The 27,858-nt window shown below is 47.4% G+C and overlaps 1 protein-coding gene across 7 annotated transcripts in view; it reads right to left on the reverse strand.

Annotated features, from left to right (window-relative positions):
• Positions 1 to 27,858, reverse strand: part of BRD4 (bromodomain containing 4) — a 1,377,132-nt gene that overhangs the window by 88,705 nt on the left and 1,260,569 nt on the right. For all 7 annotated transcript variants that reach the window (XM_078681876.1, XM_078681852.1, XM_078681859.1 and 4 more), the window contains one exon: positions 15,462 to 15,735. In XM_078681876.1, coding sequence (XP_078538002.1) covers positions 15,462 to 15,735 — 274 coding nt within the window. The remainder of the gene's footprint in view (positions 1 to 15,461; positions 15,736 to 27,858) is intronic.

Here is a 27,858-nt window from a genome sequence, read left to right on the forward strand (position 1 = left end):
GGCTGTTCTGGGGGCAGCGACAAGGCGTCACTGCTTAGTATTGGCAGAGGATCTGGTGTTATTATTTCCTCGTCCTCTGCCTTTGCTGCTGTTGCCACGGTATCCACCTCTATTTGTTTTAGTGTAGGTGGTTTGCGTGTTCCCTTTGTTGTATTGAGTTTGCTGGGATGCCTGTCCTCTTGAAGCTCCTCTGTTATTGGAGCGACGAATGGAACCACCTCTGAATTGTTGAGACTGCAAGGCCCCCATAGATTTGGCTGTCTCTGTATCTTTCTTTATTTTTTCTAAGATGGAGTCTACATCAGGGCCAAACAGAAAATCAGGGTTTACAGGCTGATTTAACAAAGTTGTTTGAATCTCTGGTTTGAACCCCGAGATACGCAACCAAGCATGCCTTCTGAGCAAGACACTAGTGTTGATGGCTCTGGCTGCAGTGTCAGCTACGTCCAGCGCACATTTAATGGATGCGTTGGATATGAGTTTCCCTTCCTGTATTAGTGTTTCTGCTCCTTCTTTGAATGCATCAGGCAAATGTTGTAGCAGTTGCTCCAATGTGTCATAATGTGCCATATCATATCTGGCTAATAGGGCCAGTGTGTTGGAAATTCTCCAGATGTTAGCTGCCTGTGCAGCCACCCTTTTCCCAGATGCTTCCAACACTTTAGATTCTTTGTCTGGAGGAGGAGCATCACCAGTGGTCTGAGAGTTGGCCCGTTTACGGGCATTGGAGACAACCAAAGAGTCCAAAGGCAACTGTCCCCTAATGTAGGTCGGGTCCACAGGCGCCGGTCTGTATTTTCTTACAATGCGGGGGTTAACAACCCTTGCCCTGGTGGTCTCTTTAAAAATGTCCCCTGCATGTTTGAGGACACCTTTCAACATTGGCAATGTTCTTACAGATTTTTCTGAAGTTGAGAAAGTGTCAAACAAGAAATCCTCCTCAATTGGGTCAGCATGCATGTCCACATCATGATTATGTGCAGCCCTCTCTATTAGTGCGTTAAACACTGCTGTATCCTCTGTGGGTGAAGTTTTTACAGGATAAGAAGGAGTTTCAGGGATAGGTTGGGACTCCCCTTGGTCCGCAATGTCTATCCAGGTTTGAGCCTGGTCATCTGGATCATTGTCCGCAGGGTAACCATACTGTTCGTCATAGGTGTACCCTAGCTCCTCAGTAGAGCGTGCAGGTGAGTAGGTAGAAATGTCCTGTTCATGGTACTGCACACTTTCAAAAAGGACAGGCGATGTGGAAGAGTCTCTTTTCTTTTTTAGTGGAATTTTATAGGATTCCAGTGGAGTTTCCGCACTGATTTTCCTTTGATATATAGTAAGTCTGCCAGTGTCGGCATCGATATGGAGCTTTGACTGTTCATCATAGGATGGCTCCTGATACATAACGCTTGCTTCTTGAGGATGGCTCCTCTTCCCAAGTGTCACAGGTGTGGATTGCTCAAAGCCTTTTGTTGGATCCGTTCCCTTAGGTCGTGCTGTTGGGGGCAGACCGAACTTTATGGCTGGTTTTGGGCCTGGTGTTGATACAGCATCGACTGACTTTTCTTAGTTGTCGTGCTTTCTACTTTGTGTGGACTTAGGTGCGGGCGTCGGAGGTGCGCACTTTTTAATGGATTCGATTTGCTCCCTCGAGGCGTTTTCGGCTCGAGGGCTTTGACCACCTTTTGTTTTTCGACTCGGTGCCTCGGTTCGAGGGCCCTATGAGAGTCAAGTCCCTTGTTTGTGTCGCCGGCCGTTGACGCCGACCCTGTCGGTTCGACGAACTTGGCTTTAGCGATGGCATGTAGCGCACCAATCTTTGGATCGACAGCCCTTGAGGTGGACCTCTTTGGGTCGTCGACACTTGGCCTCGACGTCGATTCTGATTTGCTTGCACTCTTCTATCTGATGGCTGCCTTTAGCAGTTTTGGTTTAGTTTTCTCCTCTGTACCTTTCGGTTTTGCTTTCTGGTGGGCGACCGATGGCTCATGTGAAATATTCTTAGCCGGGCCGAGACGCGGGGCTATAGAATGCTGAATACGATCTTGGCTAAGGCCTTTCGGCGATGCCTCGACCAGAGCCTTGGAGAGTGTAACAGTGTCTTGTTTAGGCCCAGTACCCACTGTTGGGCCTGGTTCATCACTCGAGTCGTCGGCGACGGCTCCGATGGGGGACACGTCGTCCCTTACTACTTCGATGTTTTCATCGTCAGCGACGTGCTCCTCGTCGACCTCATAGTAGTCGGAGCCGTGCTCCGAATCTGGATCTGACGTCTGTTGTGGATCCTCAGTGTCGACGATCTCCTCGTCGTCTTTATCGAAGATATTCACCGGGTCGGGCGCTGGCTGCGACATCGTCTGTCGTGCTGCACGTCAGAGCCTAAGCGTCTTCTTGGACCGGAACCGAGCACAAGCTAAGCAGTTGTCCTCGTTGTGGTCGGGGGATAAGCACTTGCTGCACACCGGGTGTACATCGATGTGCGGGTATTTTGCGTTACAAAGGGGGCATCGTTTGAATGGGCTCCGTTCCATGGTGTCGAAAAGGCCACGCGGCACTCTCCGACGTCCTGCTTCGAAAGAAACTGGAACAAGAACTCGGCACCAAACGAGAGAAACAATACCGACGACCCCGAAGGCCTTTTGGCCTTGAAGAAAAGTTTCCGAACTGGAGTTAAGAGAAGAACATCCAAACCCATTGGCGGAAAAAAACAATCTGAGGATGGAGAGGATGCCCATGCGCACTGTAGTCCAGGCGAGGAGCCACCTATCTCGTGATACTTCGAAGACTCTTCCAGGACAACAATGTGCAATCATCCGGACCCAACAATAGGCAGCGATCTATGCATAAGATGTGAATTCAGCAGCCTACATGCCTCGAACATATATATATATATATATATATATATATATATATATATATATATATATATATACACACAAACACATATTTACATATATATATTTTTGGCATATGCTCCGGGGTACAAGCACGTGGGCGGGACTTTTCAGTGCTTATCACTATTGAAGGGACGAGACCTCTACCTGCCTCTGGGGTGGAGTTAGGCTGCTGTACGGAGCCGCCGACGTCCTTGACCGTGTCTCGAGGCTTGCCTGTGTGGGACCCTCCTGGCCCTCCGACGCTGGACCGACCTGATTAGAGAGGAGGGCTGACTGCACTTTCCTGTGCTCTGGTGTGTGCGGCGAGGCTGGGGCGCGGTGGAGATCGATAGCTCCCTGCTCGGTGGGGGTGTGAGGCCCGACTGCATACGAGAGCGGGACGGAGGCTTTGCACAGCCGGAAAGAGAAGCTCACTGCCACGGCGGGTCCGGTTTGGCTCTTGCTTAGAGCCTGACAGAACGGGAGGAAGGTGTGTGAGGTTGGAGTTCAGGGCTCTAGCCCGCATGATATTCGATGTCAGTAACTACAAACTGTGGCAGAGACGGCGCCGAATCACGCATCAACCCACATGGGCATTTATTTGCATGAACACAAAGGATTGAAAACGCACCCACTGGGGTAATACTTGACTACATCAACCATGAGGCTGTGTTTACGGCCACGCCCATCCAGGGCGGGAGGTTTGAACTTTAAATTCTGCGTGAGCAGCGCGTTTTTCTCATCCTGTTGCCAAGCCACTGAAGAAAGGAGTCAATCCTGAAACGCGTCTGGCTGATAAAGAGGATGCCTGAATTGGTGCCGTGTATGCTGGCAAGTTACCGATTAACATTAAAAACTTTGAACTCATTTTGCTTCCTGTGGCTTCTCGAATGGGTGCTACCTGAACTGTGATTAATATATATATATATATATATATATATACACACACAAACACATATTTACATATATATATTTTTGGCATATGCTCCGGGGTACAAGCACGTGGGCGGGACTTTTCAGTGCTTATCACTATTGAAGGGACGAGACCTCTACCTGCCTCTGGGGTGGAGTTAGGCTGCTGTACGGAGCCGCCGACGTCCTTGACCGTGTCTCGAGGCTTGCCTGTGTGGGACCCTCCTGGCCCTCTGATCGCTGGACCGACCTGATTAGAGAGGAGGGCTGACTGCACTTTCCTGTGCTCTGGTGTGTGCGGCGAGGCTGGGGCGCGGTGGAGATCGATAGCTCCCTGCTCGGTGGGGGTGTGAGGCCCGACTGCATACGAGAGCGGGACGGAGGCGCAGAGCGTTGGGGCCTGGTGCTGGGAGACGGAGGCCTTGGTGATTGGATTGACTGGGGCTATCCGCCTCGGCGAGCTCCCGGCGGATTGACTTCGGTGCCGCCCCTGATGCCCGTGTGAAGCGGAGGTCTCGTTGGGGGGCGGCTGGTGCTCTGCTGTGTCCCCCCTCCCTCCTGTGCTCGTTCTACCCCATCGGGAGCGAGGTTAGCATTCACAAGCTTGGATCCCGGCAGTGGAAACCCCGGTCTTTGGCGCCTTTACGGGAGGTGAGATGCGGACCTGGTGAGCTCTGGGGGACGGACGTTGGGTGCCACGGGGCTAGCTGGAGGCCTGTTCTTTTAGGTGCGGCCTGTTCGGGGCCCGGTTGGCGGTCCGGCTGGCTAGCCTGACCTGGGCGCTGGCCCACGCGACCCGCCCCCTCCCCCCGCTACTTGTGGCGCCTGGTGATGTGAAGCATTGCCTGGCTGATAGTACTGGAGACTGTGCGACTGGGGAGAGGGGAGTTTCACCCTGAACTGTGGCGTCGCTACCTGAGGAGGTCTGCAGGACCTAGAGATGCTTTGAGAAGATTGCAGTGAGGGGCGACTCGCGCTTTTGGCGACTGGTGGAAGTGCCTGGATCTGCCACGACCGAGCTGGGGCCTGAATTTCGCTTTTCTCCATTCTACTGTGATTTGCCTCGCGGCGAGCGCACTGGTGGGGACCCCTACCAGCGGCACGGACACGCTGCGGCGGTGAGGTGAGGCCTTTTTGGGACTTCTGTTGTATTTGGGTACGCTTTTGGGCCCCTGGGGAGCATGGGACGCACCGACAGGACACGGCCCAAACTTTTGTTTGACCCAAGAAAATCTAAAGGTGGGGGACACTGCCGCAGAGGACGGTTCTGGTGATGGGAACCACTCTACAGGGGACTCGGACCAAGATATTTGTGCTCTCTTACTTAACATGGAAAAGAATTTGCAGGGCGGCATAACCTCCTTAGGCACTAAAATGGACGCTTTGACATACCGCATGGACCATATGGCGGAGAGATTGGATAAACATGCCGAAAGACTTGACATGTCTGAGCGTCGCTTAACGGAGGCTGAGGAGGCCCAGACCACGCTAGACACAGAGCAGAAGCAGTTGGGTAGGGTCCTTCAGGTTCTGCAGGAGAAGGCGGAGGATTTGGAGACCCGCTCCAGGCGCTGTAACCTGCGCATCACGGGCCTGCCCGAGAATACCCCCACTGGCAACATGGAGCTCTTCACTGAAAAACTGTTTAAGACACTCCTGGACGTCACTTCGTTTTCCGAAATGTTTGTGGTGGAGAGAGCTCATCGCTCACTTGGTCCCAGACCGAAACCGGGAGCACCCCCCAGACTTATTATTGCAAAGCTTCTCAACTACCAAGATCGGGACGTGGCCCTCCGCCTGGCTCGCGAGAAACAACCTTTGAGGTATGAGGGGTCTACCATCTCGCTATTCCCGGATTTTACGGCACGTGTCCAAGAAGCTAGGCGATTGTTTGCCCCAATGAAACAGCAGTTACGTGATCTTGGTGCCGACTACGCGATGCTGTACCCTGCTAAATTGATGGTGAACAGGCAGGGCCCTCGCTGATTTTTACTGACCTTAAGTCCCTACAGAAGGCGCTGAAGGATTGGGCGAAGGAGAGACGCAGTTCCCTGGTTAAACACCTTCTGGATGAGGCGACGGGGGGTGGGGGGAGGGGGGACGGGACGGGGAGGCTCGATGAACAGGACTAAATGCGGTCTTCAGAGGCTGAATGTTGGGTATCCACCCCACATTTTTTCTATCTGGGTTGGCGTGGGACGGTGGGGAGTATGCTCATGTTGGGTCTAGTTTCGGGGGGGGGGGGGGGGTGTGAGAGGTCTTATAGTTATATTCAACTCTTACAGCCCTCCCCTGAACACTTTACAGACTTTTGTTGTGTATAATGGTTGCTGGGCTGAGGGCTTTATCCTATCTGCTGCAGGATCCACTGAGGAGTTCCCATATATTGCACGCCTTATAGTTCCAAGGCTGGTGTATGTCCATGAGGGGACCTTCCGTTGCTCCACCGTTTCCTTGCTGGGATCTGCTTTGATGAAGCCATTCTGTTTTTGGCGGGGAGCGGGGCACATCCTTATTCTATTTTTTTTTTACACTTCTTTCCGTGAGTTACATCTGCCTCGGAGTGTAATACACCTGGGATGTTTTCTACGGTTGGGGAATGTGAGGGGGGATTGTTGGTAAGGGGGGGGGGGAGGGTTGGGTTCGTGGCCTTGTTGGGGTTGGGCAGGCGTGGGTAGGTGGGTTGTGGGTGGGGCCTTCATTGCGGGGGGAGTGTTAGCTTCTTGCTCCTCATCCTCTTTATGTGTGCTCATGTTGCACGGTGTTCATTGTATGGCTTGATCCACTGTGCTTTCATTCTTGCCTCGGGAGGGAGGGGTTTGCTGATTGGGGGGGGGGGGGTTTGATGCTGTTCGCTGTTATATGTTCTTGTGGTGCATCTTCTCCATTTGACGTGATTATGGAGTACAGCACACGACAGACCCACACTGCTAAAACTTTCCCACGACTACCATGCCTATGACTGATTCTACTGGCACTCTGACTCCCTAGTACTGCTCACTTGGAATGTCTGGGGTCTCAATGACTATCGTAAGGTTCTCAAAATACTTCACTACCTCCACAGACATAGGGTGGACATAGCTCTTATACAGGAGACACACCTTCCCCTGGACAGCCCTATACTACGCTCTAGGGGGCTAGTGGGTAACATACACGCAGCAGGTTTTTCGACACATGATTGGGGGTTCTTACTTGGGTCAACCCACAATCGCTTATCACTTTAACTCCTCTAGCGACGGATCGCGACGTTAGGTACACACTTTCTAGATGCCACGGGAAGGGATTGGATATAGTTCTCCTAAACATATATGGCCCTAATTATGATTGCCCGGATTTCTACAATGTCCTAGCGACAATTGCCCTACCTTATGCCCAGAGGGATATTTTGTGGGGTGGGGATTTCAACTTCACAAGACAACCCACTATCGATAGATCAGATGGTCCGGCAAGGAGTCCTTCGGCAGCCGCAAACGTAGTTGAATCTACACTGGTGCGATATGATATGGTGGACGTTTGGCGATACTGGTATTCTAAACAGGGTGGCTATACACACTACTCCGCACAATTTAACATCCACACTAGGATTGATTATTGGCTCGCCTCTCGACACTTATCGCAGCAGATCAGGGCCTGCACGATTCTGCCATGCACCTATTCTGACCTCTCCGGTGTTAATTTCCTTGAGTTCCCCCAAAACTCGGATTCCCCCGTTTGCGTGGCGTTTTCCGCCATATTCTCTCCTTGATAGTGTATTCAGAGAGGAGCTGGACCAATCTATTGAAGCGTTTTTCGATACTAATCTGGGATCGGTCGACTCCTTCCAGACGATCTGGGAGGCCTTTACGGCGTATATTAGGGGGGGGGGTCACTATTTCAAAGCACTTAGGGGTGCTTAAATCGATCCACTCTAGACTGGTAGCACTGGATCGTAAGCTAAAAGAACTAGAAACTGCTTGTGAGGTCGATCAGCACTTTGCCTCTGATGACGAGCTTGTTCAGATGCTACATGATTATCACGAAGAAGCAGACGCGGAACTCAAGAATCTCGGGAAGTTTGCCACTGCCAGGGTGTATGGTGAGCGAGAAAGACCGGGGAGGGTACTCGATCAAATTATCAAACAGCGTAAGGACAGAACCGCTATCCCTAGGATGTGTGCGGAGTAGGGAGGCCCTCCACTTTCGGAGATTCAGGTGGCTGATAAGTTCAGGGAGTACTATGCAACCCTTTACTCCTCGAGGGGGTCGGACCCAGAGGACCGTATCCTGGACTATCTGTCCCATATAGAGCTTCCATGGTTGACCAACCTACATCGCCAATTCCTAATGCGGCTGATTGAGAGAGATGAGATTATTTTGGCCCTTTCGGGGATGAAGGCTGGTAGTGCCCCTGGCAGTGATGGATTGACGGTCTCCTTTTACAAGGCGTTCCAGGAACTCTTAATGCCGCACCAGAACTTCTCCATTTTTGTTTGGAGCTCAGTCCGCATTTCACCTTAGGTGGTACGCTTGTGTACCGACCGCCAGGCTATGTTGGAAACTTTATTGGATCTCTAGAGGAGGTCATCATGCCAAGAGCTTTACGATTTCCTCATTTTCTATTGCTGGGTGATTTTAACATTCATGTGGATTCTGAGAATTCTACTGAGGCTACCCGTCTCAGTGAGACTTTTAGCATGGCTCATCTTTCTCAATGGGTTGATGCCCCCACCCATGTGGGAGGTCATGTTCTTGATTTAATATGTTCCAATTTTGACATCAGCTTGTCCCCCCCGATGCCTATGTCGTGGTCCGACCACTACTTGATTAAGTTTGCTTGGCAGATTAGTGAGGATTCGAGGAGAATTCCCTCTTTGGTACATCGCCCACGGATTAATTTGATGTCCCTATCTGAGTCCCTTACCGACACCCGTCCGACTCCAAAGATGGAGTTGGAAGCGACGGTTGACGCATTTAATTCTTGGATAGCGAACGGTGTCGCTACCTCCACTAATGCAGGGGGTGTTCGTCGGATGAGATCGAGACCCTCTCAACCATGGTTCACGCATGCTTTACGTGAACAGAAGCTGGTTTGCAAGAAACTAGAGCGAGCCTGGAGACATGCTTATCTACCAGCCGAAAAGAAATCATTACGTGCAGCCCAAAAGGATTATTACGCTGCGATTAAGGTAGCCAAAAGCAGCTACTATTCGGACAGAATCGAGAAGGCGGAAAACAACAGCAAAGAGATCTTCTCAATCGTCCAAAATTTTCCATCGCCATGTGCTGCCCAACCCAGGCTCCCTTCTTCCGCTCAATGGTGTGAAGAACTGTCTTGTTACTTCACTGATAAGATTACAAAAATTCAATTGGACTTAGAAGTGGCTCAAAAGTCCTTTACGACCCCACCTGCCCTTTTAGTATCGGATAGACAATGCTCAAAGGATCAGTTTGTTGCCTTCCTCCCGGCCGCGGAATCGGATATACGGCAAATCCTGGCAGCGTTAAAGTCCGGATCGCCCGCAGACCCCTGCCCAGCCAGGGTCTTGGGAGGGATAGTGGATACTATTAGTCAAGAGGTGACACATATTGTTAACCTCTCCCTTTCCAAGGCCTCGATTCCGAGAAGTTGGAAGGAGGCAAAGCTGCTCCCTTTGTTAAAAAAGGCAGGTTTAGATCCAGCAATGCCATCGAGCTATCGGCCCATATCACTGTTGCCAGCTTTGGCGAAGGTGTGTGAGAAGGTGGCTTTTAAACAGTTGGATGGCTTCATTGAGTCCTCCCACGCATTACATCCTGCTCAGTTAGGGTTCAGAGCGACCTACAGTACCGAGACAGCATTAGTTGAGGTCTCGGAGGCAGTTCGAGAGTGCTTGGACGGGGGTGGCAGGGCGGTCCTGATTTTATTGGACCTCTCTGCCGCCTTCGACACGGTGCCTCATGCCCTACTTATCGCTAGATTGCGAGCCGTTGGCATCTCTGGGCTGGCCCTTGACTGGCTGTCATCGTTTTTGAGCGATAGAACTCAGCAGGTCTGGATGCCCCCTTACTCTTCGGCCCCGAAGAGACTGTCAACTGGAGTTCCGCAGGGTTCTACGTTAAGCCCTTTATTGTTTAACGTTTATATGACCCCCCTACTATATCTGGCGGAACAGCTGGGAGCCAAGATAACAGCTTACGCTGACGATACACAGCTGTTATTCACCTGGCCTAAGGGTGCGTCTGACCCATCAGCAGTCCAACATTGTCTGTCGGAAGTATTCAGGTGGCTTGCACAAGTTCAACTTAAGTGCAACGAAGATAAGTCCGAGATTTTATTCTTCGGCGCCTTCCCTGACAACTTCAAGGATCAGATTTGGCCCCCGGACCTGCCCTGTCCCAGTGCGACGGGAGGCCCAGCTAAGAACTTGGGGGTCTGGTTCAGTCAAGATTTGAAGTTTGCTGATCACATAAAAAAACTGACCGGTACCTGCTTTGGCACTCTGCGAGCCCTGAGGAAATTCTTCCCTCTTTTGCCCAGGGTAGCCAAGGAGGCTGTTCTTCGAGCCCTGATTTTATCTCGGCTCGATTATGCTAATGCCTTATTCTGTGGTCTACCCGCGTATTTGGTTCATCGGTTACAGGTGATTCAAAACGCTGCAGTACGCTTGCTCTTCTCTCTCCCTAGGAGGTCGAGTGTGCGGAGTCATCTACGAAGCTTGCACTGGCTACCTGTACCGCATCGAATCTTGTTTAAAATTCTTGTGTTGGCATTTAGAGCAGTCCATGGTCAGGGACCGTCGTATCTGCAGAAACGGTTCTCATTTTATACTCCCAACCGTGTCCTTCGATCGGCCAATCAATGCCTACTGGTCACTCCCAAATTCAAACATGCTCGGTTGGGAGGACAATCTATTTCAGTTAGGGCAGCCTCTGCTTGGAATGCTCTCCCCCTGTTCCTTAGAGCTGCGCCGACCATCACTGTTTTTAAGAAGGAACTCAAGACTCATCTGTTCAATGCCCCCCTCTAACAGCTTGTTCAGGCCCGGATCCCTCACTCTTGCTGTCCAATCACTCACCGCGCCAGGATACCCCGTGGTAATTGAGCGCGCTATAAAAGTTTTAATAAATAATAAACCTTATGACATTATTTGAAGATATCTGTACCTCAGGTATCATGCCGCCGACTATGCGGGAGGCTGTTTTGGTTGCCATACTTAAGCCGGGGAAGCCTGCGGATGATTGTGCGTCTTATAGGCCGTTGTCTCTTATGAATGTTGATACGAAGATTTTCGCGAAGATACTCGCCAATCGTCTTAGCCCCCTGGTCACCACTCTGGTTGCCCCGGAGCAGGCAGGCTTTGTGCCCACCCGGAATTTGTCCTACAATTTACGAACTGTATTTGCTGCTATGCAACACACACGCCCTGAGGTTCCGGCAATAGCAGTCTTTATGGACATGGAGAAGGCCTTTGATTCCGTCGAGTGGCCATTTATGAGGCAAGGTTATATCACGAACCCTCGGCCCGTGTCCGGATTGGCTTTGTGGTCACTGATCCTATACGCATACACAGAGGCACACGGCAAGGGTGTCCCCTATCTCCTATCCTCTATGCGCTAACGGCCGAACCTTTGACTTGCGCCCTTCGTGAATATCACGGGCACCCGCTTCCCTAACTATCGGCTCATTGTGGGGTGGATATCGTATCATATGCGGATGATACGCAACACGGCGTGCCTTGTGGCACTGGCAAATTGGATGAAGTGCAACTATCTCTGCCTAAACGGCAATAAGACGGAACTGCTTGTGATTGGCTCTTCTCCTTCAATCTGGTCATCAGCTTGGTGGCCCACTGACCTGGGTCCTACACCTATCCCCTCAGACACTGTGAAGAACTTGGGTGTTCTCTTGGATTCCAATCTCACATATTCCCAACACATAGGTAAGATGGCGGGGAGATGCTATGGCATTTTGAAGGTCCTGCGGAAGATCTTGGATCTCCTACCTATGAGAGACAGGAAAACTCTGGTCCACGCACTGGTTACGTCCCATCTTGATTATGGGAATGTCCTGCTCTGTGGCCTCAGTAAAAGGGGATTGACACAGTTACAATGTGTCCAAAATGCGGCGGCCAGGCTTGTGCTGAAGCTGCCGAGGAGGTCGTCAGAAAAACGTGCGCTTCAGCGCCTGCACTGGCTCCCCATGTGGGTACGCATTAGGTTTAAGACCATGTGCTTTAGTCACCGTATTGCACATGGCAGGGGTCCGGTCTACCTTCACAAGTTGTTAACCATCTATCGTCCTAGGCGTCTCCTGAGATCCATGGGCAGTATGCAGTTTGTGATACCTCGCATATATAAAGCACGGATGGGAGGGCGATCTTTTAGATTCCTGGCCAGCCAACAATGGAATGACCTTCCTGTTGAACTGCGGATGGAGCCGTCGGAAACCAGGTTCCGGCAGAAACTGAAGACCCATCTATTTCCGGAAGATTAGTATAAATTAAGGGTCTCTTTTTCACTGTCCCCTCTCCTCTCGGTGGTCTGTTCATGATTTTTCTGTGTTGGAACGCATCCTAGCGTGGAGACGCACTGTCCTAGTGTATTCAGGCGCTTAATAAATGTTTTTATTATTATTGTGTCAACGTATGCGGATGACACCTTGCTCTACGTCAGAGATCCGGAGACCAACCTCTCCCCTGTCCTGCGAGAGGTGATGCTAATTGGTTCGCTTTCGAGAGTTTGGGTCAACTGGGGCAAGTCTATCATGTTTCCCCTGACACCCTTCACCACTCGCTTCGAGCCAGAATACCCGCTTATTTGGACTACTGACTCAGTGCGCTATCTGGGAATCCGCTTACACACTGATTCGGACATAGTACTGAGAGAAAATTATGGGGTCGCTATTGCAAAACTTGAGGACGACATAGACGTTTGGGCTCGACTTCCACTGTCGCTATTGGGTGGGATATCTTTAATGAAAATGGTTGTGCTGCCACGCTTCCTCTTTCTCTTTAATAAACATCCCTATGGTCCTCTCAAAAAAAAAATTTCAGCACTTACAGTCATTGATGGTCCGCCTAGCTTGGGCGGGCAAGCAGTTCAGGGTGGCCTGGAAAATAATGACCCTTCCATACACGATGGGTGGTCTGGGTGCTCCGGATCTTGAACTTTATTATAGGGTAGCTCAAGGCTCCCATGCAAACCACTGGATACACGGGCCTGCTGATACCCCGCATGTGCGGATTGAAACCATAGTGGCAGACCCTTAGCCGCTTCCATCCCTTCTCTTCTCTCCCCAAGATAGGCGTACGGGTATATTGGACTCTTTGACACCAGTCACCCATGCATGGCATAGTATGCTTAATGTGCTCGCCTATAATTTATTGTATTCTCCTTTGGCACGCATTGATTGGTGCTAATGGTTGACACCGTTCAGGGAAAGAGGAGTTACTACGGCTCTTGGGACACTGAACGTCTATACCATGGGGGACCTTTTCGAGGATGGTGTCGCCTGTTCTGCTGAGGACATTGTTCGGGGAGCGGGGTCGCCCTGGCCTCTGGCGCGATTTCAGTTACATAGAACGAGACATGCTCTCAGGGAGCTTCTCAGAGATGACATGGCGAAACTCCCTGAGGTGACGCCTTTGTCAGTTGTTGTCGGAGCGACTTCTCCAGCTAGACTGGTGTCTAGACTATCACACGACAATGGCCGCTAGGGACGGCGCATACACTAAACCGCGCCTGGCTTGGCAGCAAGACCTGCATACAGATTTGACTGATGATATGTGGCGATACTGTTGTATCAGCACCAAGAGTGTATCCCTTAATGGCTGTCATCGGCTAGTCCACTTTAAATATATAAATAGGGTGTATTACACTCCGGAGCCGCTCCACCGTTATGGTCTCCGCGAAACTCTGAAATGCGATCAATGTGGCACGCTTGTGGCTGATTTTTTTTCACGTTGCGTGGTCCTGCCCAGGGATCGCTCGATTCTGGGTGGAGGTCTTCTGCAAGATTAGTCGCGTGTCTGGGTTGGAGTTAACACCGGACCCAATCTTACCTATTCTGGGCTACTTGAAACCACTTCCTAAATGGCACCGGCAGCTGGTCGATATGGCCTTCCTGCTTGCTAAACGCTGCATTGCCATCTGTTGGATGCGCGGCCCAACTCCCACATTGACACAATGGTCAAGAGATATGTTGTACTGCTGCACTCAGACAGAAAACTATAGTGAGTTACTCCCCCGCGTAACAGGCCCAAAAACGTTTGGTCCTTATATATTGCCAGCAGACTCACTTTGGACTCACAGGACGGCTCAGACGGCTCCCCCGGACGGCAACTGCCTCGACTGACAAAGACCCTGCTGAGTAGCTGTCCCTATATGTGACCCCGGACTATGACCTTTCTGGTGCGTTTCCCTGCAATGAGGGTTCTCAGGGTGGTCCCGTAGGCTGACGGTGTCCTGGGTGGGTGCCGATGGGGTTCTGGTGCTGCCAGTTAATATAACCTTATGTCTGGAAATATTTTGTTGTCATGATGCCTGGATGTCGAATTGCTGTATTTGGAATATTCGTGCATAACTGTACTGCCATATATGTACCGCTGTTTTTTCTTTGATTGTTACATCGCAAATTACCAATAAACATATTAATAAAAAAAAAAATACTGATAAGTTCCCAAAGGCGAGACCGATTACATTGCAAATGCTGGTTTAAAGGCAGCTGCCACATACAAAAAGTGGTGAGGCAAGTGGATAGGATGTGGGGGGCGCCTTGGCGCTGCCGTCTCCCTCCCGCATAGAGTCCTTCCTGGTCCCAACAGACACTGGGACATGATTACAGACTCCCCGTCCAATCCCCTCACTGCTCTCATATTATGAGCACTATCAAAACAAAGGCTCGGGTCCTGTCTCTACCTGCCTGACCACTCTAATAACAAAAACAAGCAAGTGACTAGATACTATGAGAGCAGCGCATGGATTGGCCTGAACAGGCTGAAAAGACGCTTGATCAGGGACAGGGAGTCTGTGCTGTTTCTCAAACTCGGATGCTCAATATAGCCGGCTTGGCGAAACCTAAGTGCGCATGTGTGTTTGGCAGGCCTGCCAAACACACATGCACACTTTGAGAGAGCACTCAACTCCTACTACCCCTTCCCATGGCCCAGCCCCTCCCTACACACGCTGGATGCTAGAATATCGATACATTTCTCAGCTGCTGGCACTGAGCCAGTGAGGCGACGCTCCTCCGCCATTCCGACTTCAGAAAGGTTGTTCTGCGTTAAAGGGACGCAGAAATTACCACTTCATCATTTTCTTAGCAGGGGAGATGAGAAGGATCACCAGGACTGATAAAGCCAACAGTTGTTGGCATCTTGGGTTAGAGCACTTGATGCTCACCTTTCTACAGATCATGATCTAATGGGCCTTTTAATTGAGTCCATATAAATAATGCACTTACATGCAGCATGAAGTGCAGCACCATGTAACTGAATACACGGTCTCATGTTGCAGATCATGAATTGCGAACCTCAATGTGAGACTAACATCAATGCTATCCAATGCCCTGTACTGCGAGTAGTAATTCTGAGTAAGATACGTAATCCAAACTTAATTCGACAGGATTGCAGGGCACTTCACAGAATGTAACCCTCCTACAAATATGCTGCACTAACCACAGTAACTTTCCTTCTCTTCTCTTAACCCCCATCTTTTCTCACATACCGCTTCCCTGCGTCGTCGCTCCTGTTCCCGTTTTCTCGCCATTTCTCTCTGCTGCTGGTCCACAATGGACTGTGAGGGCTGAGGCTGCGAGCTCTGTGCTTGGGGTGCCGTGGAGACAGCAGGCACCTGCGGTGGTGGTGGTTGTGGTGGTGGTTGCTGAGGTGGTGGTGGTTGCTGCTGTTGTTGGTGCTGCTGTTGTTGCTGTTCCTGGCGCCGTCGAACCTCTTCTTGGGCTTTTCGAGCTTGTTCCAAGGCATCATCGTCATCGCGACTCCTAGAATTGCAAGTTTCAACCAATCAGTTCAATCACAATGTGACAAGCATTCTTTAACCAACAAGATATGGATTAGGTTATTTACACTGTAAGAATCTATTCATTGCATGTAGTACTATAGGTTCAAATGCTCTGCATGCTACTGCCATCTAATGTTGGTGCCTGGCTGTAACAACTTGTTTTTCTTCGAAAAAATCTTTAGAGTCATAAGGTCTTAGTGACTCCACCTCTGGAAGTGAATGCGGATGGGCACAGACTACATTGTTTGATTGTTTTCTGCTCAGTGGGTGAGACTTGGTATGAAGCAGTTAGTAGGATAGGATAGTGGCCATGCATGCAGTGTAATTCATTATGCAGGCTAAACATATCTGTAGCCAACACTGGTTTCCAGGGAGGAGTGTGGGTGCATGTGAATCTACAGTACAATGAATAGCTGCTTACAGGGTGAGAAACAATTAGTTCTTATGCATGGCTGTAGATACACACTTTCCACATGGTTGGTTAACAATACTTCCCCTAGAGTTGGCTAGCCAATGGATGGTGTAGAGGTCTGAAACAAAGTCCCACGAGGCAGTTTGACCTACTCTGGCCTAATGCCTCAGAATGGCCACACAGTACTGCTTTGTGGAGGCATGTGGGGTGGATCATGTGGCAGCTTTACAGGTGTTGGTATGGGTATGTTCCCAAAAAAGGCTATAGTAGCACCCTGCTTGCGGGGTGGATTGAGGCATAGAGAGGGCAATTAGGTTTCTTTTTGGCTTTTAGGTAACAAGTTTGGTTACCTTTAATAATCCACCTGACTATGCCTGTCTTAGATACGAGATGACTTTTATGAGATTATGCAAAGGCAACAAACAGCTGCTGTGTTTTACAAAAGGACTTGGTCCTTTCTATGCAATACATGGGAGCACGCTTTAAGTCAAGTATGTGAAGTGCTGTCTCTGCTAGAGTCAAGCTGGGGGAAAAGATCAGGAGCTCAATTGCCTGGTTAAGGTGGAAAAAGGAGACTACCTTAGGCAGGAAGGAATGGTTTCTTACCTGTAATCCCAGTTCTCTCGCAAGGGGATCTCCATTGGAGCCATACGCACGTAATAGTCCTGCCCCTGTTGCGGGGATACCAGAGCACTTTCTATAGTATGTCTTCTTAAATGTAGATGTTCGCCTTTCTTCAGGAAGGCCTGTAGAAACCCTTAATACATGAATATTGTGCAGCCTACAAGAAAGCCTATAATTGCTAATTTCTTCAGATTGCATTTAAAAAAGGGTAAATTTAAAGCAAATTAACTGGAAGAAAGTTAATTGACTACTTAAATCTCTTTCACAAATCCTTTTCAAAAAGAGAAAGATGAAAGAAAAGAGTACAGTGTAGCCCTATAGGCTGCCCTTATGTAAATGTGAAAACAGCGTCTGCACCTTTAAGGGCCCAGAGACCACCAGTATCCCATCATGCTCAGCAGGTGGCAGTTGCTTCAGTTCTTTTTGCCGAGATGTGGCAGTGTTAGATAGACCAAAAGTCATCTTTGTCATTTTCACGGGGTAGAGGGAGGGTTGCTTATGACTTCAATGGAGGTTCCCCTGAGAGAGAACTCAGATTTCAGGTAAGACACCATTCCTTCTCTTTAAGGAGATCTCCATTGATAGATCAACCGACCAGATTAAGCAAATACATTTCTCAGGGAGGCCTGCCCTACTTGAGCATCAGTTCTAGCATCTGAATCCAAACAATAGTGTTTGGTAAAAGTGCAAACAGATCTCCATGAAGATGCTTTACAGATCTCAGTGATTGGTATATTTCTAATTAAAGCAGCTGTAGCTGCTTTCCATCTAGTGGAATGAGCTTTAGGTCTACCAGACAGAACCTATTTGCCTTCTGATAGCATAACAAAATGCAGGACACCATCCATTGGGATATGGGCTGTTTGGATTTGGATAAACCTGTACGGACTGTAGGAAAGTGCCCCTTTTTGACATGGTCACCCCCACTTTTTGCCTGGTATTCAATGACATTTTGACAGAAAATGCACTGGGTTCATGCTATCCAAGCACCTAGTGCCAGACTTCTTTTCCTAAAACTGTACAAATGTTCCCCCAATTGACAATACCTTTGTCACCCTTATAAGTCCCTAGCAAATGGTACCCTAGGTGCCTAGGGCAGGGGTAATAAAGAAGGTCTAAGGGTTGCAGCATGTATTGTGCCTCCCCCAGAGACCCCTCACCCAACTCATGCAGTCTGCGTGTCTTGGTGCAGACAGAAGTGAAAACACGACATGGCACACATCCATGAGGCACAGGGTCAGACTGATTTGCATATAGCCATGTCTGAACTGGGGTGGCAGAGTGGGCCAAAGAACGGTGATGGATTAAACCCAGATCTTTTGACTGGGTGTGAGTGTTTGATTGGTTCAGATGCTCCGTCCATTACCACCCCCTTTGTACTGCTTTTGGCTGCCATAAGTGTGGCAGGGTATGCTCAGACGTGAGTCCCTTGCTCACTTTGCCACTGGATTCAAGCAAGCCGGGCTGAAGACGGCTGTAATGCCAGAAACCGGTCCTCGGAAGCTTGTTTCCGGTCCAGGGAAGGCATGGCTTGGCAGTTCGGGCTTGACTGTTTCCATGAGGCACAGGGTCAGACTGATTTGCATATAGCCATGTCTGAACTGGGGTGGCAGAGTGGGCCAAAGAACGGTGATGGATTAAACCCAGATCTTTTGACCGGGTGTGAGTGTTTGATTGGTTCAGATGCTCCGTTCACTACCACCCCCTTTTGTACTGCTTTTGGCTGCCATAAGTGTGGCAGGGTATGCTCAGACGCGAGTCCCTTGCTCACTTTGCCACTGGATTCAAGCAAGCCGGGCTGAAGACGGCTGTAATGCCAGAAACCGGTCCTCGGAAGCTTGTTTCCGGTCCAGGGAAGGCATGGCTTGGCAGTTCGGGCTTGACTGTTTCCATGAGGCACAGGATCAGACTGATTTGCATATAGCCATGTTTGAACTGGGGTGGCAGAGTGGGCCAAAGAACGGTGATGGATCAAACCCAGATCTTTTGACTGGGTGTGAGTGTTTGATTGGTTCAGATGCTCCGTCCATTACCACCCCCTTTGTACTACACATCCCTGTGTGCCATGCCTGCAGACACTGCCTGCAGAATGGATAAGTCACCCCTACAGCAGGCCTTACAATCCTATGGCAGGGTGCACTATACTACATGTGTGGGCATATCTGCATGTGCTGGCAAGTTCAATTACTGCTGGTTCAAGTGACCAAGAAAGCCATTTTAAATACATGCACTGGAATGAAAAACAAGATCCCCAGCTACATGATGGCTTCACTAAAACCAAAGATGTTTGGTATCAAACATCTTGTATTAATACACCCAGACTGATTCCGGTGATAGATGTATTAATGCATGCACCCAAGAGTGCACCTTAGGGGTGACCCCTGAAAACCTACCAACTACTAGTGTGCTGACTGACTGGTATCGGTCAGCCTGCCAACAAAGATGAGTTTCTGACCCCCAGGGGTCAGAGCCCACATTTTCAGGAGGTCAGGAACAACGCCTCCTCTGGTAGAGGATGTTTTACACACCCTAAAGTAGGATGACATGTAAATGACTATTCCAAAGCAGGGAGCTTCAAAGAGCCCGCCACCTTTGGAATGCGAAATGGCTCCCCACAGAGGTGATGCCACTTCCCCTGACCAGGGCCCACTTGGCGCCTGGACAGGTAGGAAAATTAGTAGTCAGAGAGGCATGTACACCTATGGGTTAGTTCCACCCCTTCGGTGGGGTACCCGATATGGACACGAAAATTAAAAGCCTGCCATCTTTGTGATGGCAGAATTAGGAACTATGGGACACGGTTATGCCCACTTCCACAGGAAGTGGTCATATAGGGGGCGTAGTGACCCAGAGGTAAGTAGCCCATTGAATCCTACCCTACACTCCCCTAACGTCTGTAAATCTTGTATTTAGGGGAGCTTCTGAGATAGGGTAATCAGATCCTGCCAACCTGAAAGAAGAAGACCGACACGGAAGAGTCAGAAAAGCAAGAACAAAAGGCCAGCAACTGGCTTGGTGCAAACCCTGCCAGTCTGTCTCCTGTCCTTGACAATTGCACCATAAGACGACTTGTCCTGCAGCTGCCTGTCTCTCCAAAAGCCTGGGAGAACTTACAGCCTTCACCCAAGATACATGAACTACTGTGTAGCAGAACTGCTCTCCTGCTTCCTGCAGGCACCCCAGAAGATCTGCAAGGACTCCAGACCACCAGAAAACCAAAACACCGGAAAGCACCACCATTTGATTGAATTTACAGCCACCTTTAATGGCAGGGCAAAGACTCCTAGGGTGGAGGGAGGCCTGACCAGAAAGTGGAGAACACTTGACACTCAGGAATTTATTAACACACTAGCTAGCTCCCTCCCAACCGTCAACTCCAACGCTAATGTTGACTCCATGGAGAAAGATATCACTGACTTGCTATTAGCGGCCAGCGCTATTCATGCCCCGCACATTAAATTTTCACGGGCCAGACACTCTGAAGCCCACAAATGGTTCACCAGTGAACTGAAAACTCACAAACTATTGCTTCGTCAGTTAGAGAGGAAATGGATGCATTGTTATGCCAGCGAAGCTAGACAGCTCTATCTGTCAGCTCGTAGGGACTATAAGAAAGCCTTATTGACCGCTAAGGCCTCGTATTTTTCCACAAGGATCCTCACTGCCCTCAATAAATCTAGAGACATTTTTAGGATTGTAAATGACCTCTGCAGCGATGACAGAATCTCTCCCTGTCAGGCCCCCACCCAAAAGCTGTGCAATTGTGTTGCATCCTGCTTTCATTTCTTCTCTGTCCTTCTTTAGTGTTTGTCATTACTTGCTCAGCAGGCATCTATGATGTCACTTAGTGTTCCAATTGTATATGCTTGAAAGCAGGGACAGTTACATCTGAGGCTGAGCTGGAGTCCATCTGCTCCTGGTGGGGTTTCTATTATTGGATCTACGTTATTCTATTTTATCTACATGACCTGAATCTTATCTTCAATAAACCTAATCTGTTTCATATACTGAACTTAAGGACTTCAATTTGTTACAATTTTGGCGACGAGGTACAGAGCCTATGCATGAAGAAAAGACTGAATTACTGCAACTAAGAATTTGAGACTACTGCAACTGGAGAACTTTTTGAACCCAAAGAGGAAAAGGTATTTAATGAAAGCACCCTGGTTAACCCCACCAGTGTCGTTTGTGATCTGGACAGCCTGTTTCCCCAGGGTGTTGGAGTTCTAACTGCATGATTTGGACATTATTGACCTGAGAACTAGACACTGAACTTTGATGTCTGTCATATTTTAAAAGTCTGCCATCAAGTGTGAGAAAGTGGATGCGCAGTATTTGTATATTATTAGATATTACATGTGAGAAAGCAACCTTGCCAGAGAGAAGGCTGAGGATTTGAGCACTTTTGCACACGTAGTTGTTGGGGAAACGATGTGCAGCCTGACAAGAAGAAAACTTGTCAAGAAAAATGATGCTGTAATTAAGGAAGTGCCTGATACATCGCTGCGTGTTTAATTGTTAATGAAAGGCAGAGCAAGGCAAACTGAGTGCAGCATTTCAACTTTTATCAGAGACTGTCACAAGTTTATGAACACGGACTAATGACATCAGTGTGTTTCAATGGTTAACAATTTCCATAATTGTGATTGTGTCACTTGGTACTTGCAACCAGTAATATTTGCACTGAAGCCTCCTGCCTTACTACAAGTATAAGAGATCGTTTATTGATCTATATTTAAACTGTGATGACAGCGTGAGGAGCAAGTGGCAATATTTACACTGAAGCTGGAAAGGAAACTGTCTTTTCAAATTTGTCGTCTGCAAGTAATGTGTGACTGTGTGAGGTTCAAGCGCCATCTAGTGGAACTGTTTTGGTGCTTAGTTTCCTGCCTTCCTACAAGTATGGGGAGATTTTGATCATCTTTGTTTTCAAAGTCAGTTTCGATGTCTGGCAGTGTGATTACAGCGTTTTAATATGTATTTAAACAATATTTCAATTCTCATCGGATGTCACATAAATTGACGTATTTTTACAGTTAAGCCAAGTTACCGTTACCTTCAGAATTGGACTCGAGCGGAGCGATCTTGAGCTAAGTCTTACGTCAATGACTGTGTTTGATTCCCCGATGAAAACAATGCTTGCATCGCGTCATTCACGTTGCTTCTACAAGTCCAACTTCCCGTTAAAAGGACGCAATTACGACGTCTGCGGCCATTTTAGATTATATCACCATGACAACACCTCTGCAAGGCATCGGATCAACATTTCGGACCGGAGCTTCTTCTATAATATGTCACATATACAAATTTATGGTATTTATGTTCATTTAATTCAAAGACAGAGACCTCGGGTGAGAGATCGATCACCGGAGTGTGCTTACTCATTTTATTGCTTAAAGGAATATTAACATTTTATTGTTTTTAGTTTTATGAAATAAGTGGTGGAGTTTCATATTGGTGTTCTTTGGGAAGGAGTGCACATGTTTATATTAGTTGCATCTTTAATGGTTGAGGTGTTTAGCCGTTTTAATTTTGCATGTGTGTATTGGAGCTTATAATACTACAGTTAGATAGTATCTTTATTGGAGGGAGCCATTTTATGCTCAACGTTGGTTGAGGTGCTCTGTTTTTAATTCAAATTTCTGGTGAGTTAGTTTCTTTAATGGAATGAGCCATTTTTATGCTCAACTATGGTTGAGGTGCTCAGTTTTCATTTCAAGAGCGTTATGTGAGGAGTTATAGTGCTTCTAAATGTAATGTGTTTGAGGCTGCATCAGAGGATGAGCCCTTAAAAGTTAGTGCTTTGCTGAACCACATTAGTGCTCTACTATGTTAGAGGTGTTCATTTTGTTCAAGGTTAGAAGAGCTGCATGTTGCTCTATTTTAGGATCTGAACCACTTTTGTGCTCTAATATTTTAGAGGTGTTCAAATTATTTGATGTTTTAAAGAGAGGATGGTTGCTTTATTTTGGGATGTGAACCACATTTGTGCTCTGATATTTTAGAGGTGTTCACATCGTTTGATGTTTAAAGAGTCACAGGTTGCTTATTTATTGAACCACGAAAGTGCTCTAATATTTTAGAGGTGTTCAAATTGTTTGATGTTTTAAGGAGAGGAAGGTTGTTCATTGATATGAATCAGTTAAATGATCTAACGTGTAGAGAAGTTCTTATTTATGTATCAAATTCATCTTTTTCCATTCTTGTGGATTTGTGTTACAAATGTATTTAATTTGATCTGAAGTTAATTTATCAAATCCATCTTTTTCCATTCTTGTGGATTTGTCTTACAGTTGTATTTAATTGATCAAATCCATTCTTTTCCATTCTTGTGGATTTTGTACCTTGTGGGTGACTGTATTTTCTTTCGTACTTTCACCATTTGATGTTTTATCACTTTCTTTTACTTTACCAGTATTTTTGCTGTGTATATGCTGTATGTTCTATTATCAATTTTTCTTCTCTCTTTTGTTTTCTTATCTTGTTTTATTTTGTCAAGGGGGAGATGTGTTGCATCCTGCTTTCATTTCTTCTCTGTCCTTCTTTAGTGTTTGTCATTACTTGCTCAGCAGGCATCTATGATGTCACATAGTGTTCCAATTGTATATGCTTGAAAGCAGGGACAGTTACATCTGAGGCTGAGCTGGAGTCCATCTGCTCCTGGTGGGGTTTCTATTATTGGATCTACGTTATTCTATTTTATCTACATGACCTGAATCTTATCTTCAATAAACCTAATCTGTTTCATATACTGAACTTAAGGACTTCAATTTGTTACAAATTCATTGAACAATTTCTTTGTGGAAAAAAATTAAGTCATCAGGGCCAGTATCCCCATCACTGTTCATGTGAAGTCTCTAGATGACAATTCTAACAACTCTTCTACTATGAATCAATTTACAGCTATATGTCCTGTTATCTTATCGGAGTTAATGTCCCAAGTCAAGTCGGGCTCTCCCAAGGACTGCTGTCCTCCCTCTGTTTTGAGGGATACTTTTTCTGCCTTACCTCACAGTATTCTTCCTTTCCTTAATGAATCCCTTAGTAAGGGGGAAGTACCTAGAGCCTTCAAAAACGCTACATTAGTCCCTCTTCTTAAGAAACCAGGAGCAGACCGCTCAAATTCATCAAATTACCGCCCCATTTCCCTCCTTCCCTTTTTTGCTAAAATCCTGGAGGCCCATGTGGGTAGGTGCCTCTCCAATTTCATTGAGAAAACCGATTATCTTGAGCCTAACCAAGCCGGATTCCGGCCTGCTCATTCTACAGAGTCAGTTATTCTGGCGGTGATGGATACCTTGAGGGCCAATGCTGACATGGGGACCCCGCAGGCACTTGTGCTTCTGGATTTGTCGGTGGCGTTCGACACGGTCGACCATAACATCTTGCTGAACCGTGTCGAACAAGCTGGTATCCGGGGCGCCGCCTTTAAGTGGATAAAGTCATTTCTTACTGACAGAAACCAAGCAGTGGGTCTTGGGAACTATACTGCCCCTAAGCTGTCCACTTCCTGTGGGGTTCCACAGGGCTCGTCCCTTTCCCCACTATTGTTCAATCTCTATATTAGGCCTTTGATTCATTCACTTAAAGCCATGACAACCACTGTTTTCAATTATGCTGACGATCTCCAGCTTGTTTTTTCTCTGGAGTCTCCTAATGCTGTCGCCAAATTCCAATCCACAATGCTGCATATCCAGCGCAGGATGGATCTGAATCAACTGAAGCTCAACCCAGGCAAGACAGAATTGGTGTTGCCTGGGAAGAGCTCTACTTGTTGGGGATCTCACTTCTGGCCAGGCGAATTAGGCCCACCTCCAGTCCCTTCTCTATCAGTAAAAAGTCTTGGGGTGACTATAGACTCCGATCTTTCACTTAGAGGACACGTGAGTGCCGTGGTCTCCACCAGTCTTTTTCAGTTGCATAAAATAAGGAAAATCGCACACCTGCTGTCCCACCCAGCTCTGGTTCAGGTGGTAATAGCTCTGGTGCTCTCACGCCTTGATTTTTCTAATTCCCTTTACACTGGCCTCCCTCAGGGCCTGCTCAACCACCTCTAAATGATCCAGAATCAGGCGGCGAGATTGATTTACAAACAGCCGAGATGGCAATTAGGCAGGCCCCTACTGTCCAAACTCCATTGGCTGCCCATAGCACAACGCACCGCTTTTAAGACAGGTTGCATAGTCTTCAAAACATTGCACTGTATGAGCCCTAAATTTCTTAACAGCCGGATCACCAAACATGCCCCTCTGCGCAACCTTCGATCTGCTCACCTTCATCTTCTCACTATTCCCACTATCAAACTAAAAAGGCAGGGTGGACATAGGTTCTCCTATTTGGCACCTAGGCTTTGGAACTCATTTCCACTCTCAGTCAGGAATTGTGACAACTTACTGGGCTTTAGAAAGGCCTTGAAAACATGGCTCTTCGGGCAACCCTATTAATTTGGTCTTTCGCATTAACATTCATACGATTAGCGCCATGAAACCTCCGGTGACCGTGCGCTTGATAAATTCATTTTAACATAACATAACCACTGCACCTGCGACTCTTAGCCCGAGATGAAGTGGGCCAACAGTGGCAGCGTGATCCCCAGACCCTCCAGATCAGAAGCCCACCTTGGGTTTAACAACTGTGGACTTCTAAACGCTGCCTGCAGCCTCTTTGTGCAGGCTCTCTCTGCCGCATCTGGCTCTGGTGACAAAAACCCAATGCCTCAGGACACCCCGTGACCCGGCCGCCCCGGCCTGAAGAGGACAAAGGTGCCCCCCAAGTCCCCAAGCATTGTGAAACTTGAGTCCCTTGTTAGTTTAGTTATTGTTCATATATTAGAATGTTACATAACCTTCTTGGTATTTACAAGTAACTTGTTTGTTTTAGTCGGCGAGCAGAAGTATTCAGCCAGGTACCCTTACCTTCAACTTGCATTTCTATTCTTTCTCTTTTACTATTTTTTCTCTTCATTTTTTCTTCTAAATTTTCCCACTTTGGTGAGGGTCACATTATGTGAATTCATGCTTTCTAGTATTTATTTTGAATTTCTCTTATGAATTCTAAGAATGTTTTTTCATTTTTCACCTTTAACTTACCACAATATTTATTAAACTGTGGATCATGTAGCACATGTACTAATATATCTGGTGACTTGTAAATCTATAGCACATTATAACACGCCTAAGGATTGGTTACTTTTCACAACATCAGGCATTTGCAGCAAGTAGCCAGTATCTTTTTTGTTAATCCTGAATCGTCGTTTTTTGCTTTTACAGATGGCCCCTGAAGAAGGAACATCAATGTCCCGAAATGTATCGGGCAAAACATCAAATGTATCGTTATCAATTTCAATAATGGAAGATTATGTTTCATTATTTAGTAGTATGTAAAGGGTCACATGATTTCAATGGACCAATGATATATTTTTTGTCGTTGTATAATGAAATATTGAAATGCACTTAGCTATTGTTATAATCATTGAAAAGATATCATACATTAAAATACTCAAAAGTACAACTGAATAACAAGTTGTTTGAAATATTGTTTTACATGTAATGTCTTTTATATTATCTTGATGATCTGAATAGAGTGTCCCCACGGACTACATACGCACAGTGTGCAGCGAGTTCTGCCATCCTTGGTGGTCTTCTCATTTCATGTCATTTGCACTTGACAGACAGCAAGTGTTTCGCTGCAGCACCATTGTCATAAATTTGTTTATATCTGTTAAACCTGTTTATTATTAAGTAGATCAGGGAGTGCGCTTCCAACCCTTATCATTCTCCTCCCAATCCCAGCCTGCAGCCTTTTGTTGATCGGACCGATCCCATGTGACTTAAACAGGGCACCCAAGGCTATAATGCACCTCTGCACCCAGCTGCCCCACTGCTGCTCGTGGTGACCTGTTGGTGCCGCCTTGGACACTGCTCCATACTCACCTCTGGAAGATTGGTCCTGTAAGTCGCTGTAAAGTACCTGTATGCAGTATATGCCTTTCCTCTATAGGATAACATCACAGCTTCAGAAATTGCACTAGATGTCGACTATTGAAAACTGTAAATATTTTTAACTTGAAACGTGATTACATAATTTTGATGATCTTGGTGCCTACATTGATATAAAGATACGTGTTATTTTTATAAATCGGTCTGGATCTCCTTAAGAGTCCTGTGCATCATTTATTGACTGTGTGTATTCAGATGCAGCAGATGGCTAACACTCCTCTCTGACAAGCCTAGGCTGCTTGACCACTCTACCCCCAAGAGAACACCTTGTGATTGCTGGAGCATGCCCCTGTCCACTTATAAGGGATAACTGGACTCTGAGCAGTATACTTCTTTTTGGTATACTATATAAAGAGCCAGCTTCCTACACAGACTGGCCTATAGTTTACAAACCATTGATTCGAATTGCAGATATCTTTTGTTTTCTTCAAATAAAACTTTAAGACTCGTATGACATCTAGAGAATGGCGAGTTTTTTCAGCTGGTGTAGAAGGGTGATGAAAGAAGGTAGGTAAAGAAATGGTCTGATTAATGTGAACATATGAAATAACTTTTGGTAAGAATTTTGGATGAGTACTCATGACCACCTTATTAGAATGAAAAACAGAGTATCGATTGTGAGAACAGAACGCCTGAATTTCGTTAGCCAGACGTGCAGATGTGATCGCTATGTGAAAAGTAGCTAAGAGATGTTGCAACAAGGATTTATGAATGGGCTCAAATGGGGCCTGCATGAAAGGACTATATTTAGCTTCTGGGAGGAGATGGAACGCCATATGGGTAGCACAACCTCTTTCAAACCCCCTAAAAAGTCCTTTATGACGGGAATTTTGAAGAAAAAAAAGGTTTGTGAATGCCATTCTGATGTAGGCAGTAATTGCAGCCAAATGAACTACTATGGAAAAGAATTGTAAGCCTGAGTTGGCCGGATGAAGTAAATATGGAAGAATTGCATCTTTTTGACAGGTCGTTGGTTTCATGTTATGCTCATAATACCAAATAAGGGGTGTGGAATTCCTATAGCCCGACGTCCAGGACATATTGCTTGGGGGCAAGGCCAACAGGTTTT

Source organism: Lissotriton helveticus, chromosome 1_1, assembly GCF_964261635.1.
Source record: "Lissotriton helveticus chromosome 1_1, aLisHel1.1, whole genome shotgun sequence".
Taxonomy (NCBI): Eukaryota; Metazoa; Chordata; class Amphibia; order Caudata; family Salamandridae; genus Lissotriton; species Lissotriton helveticus.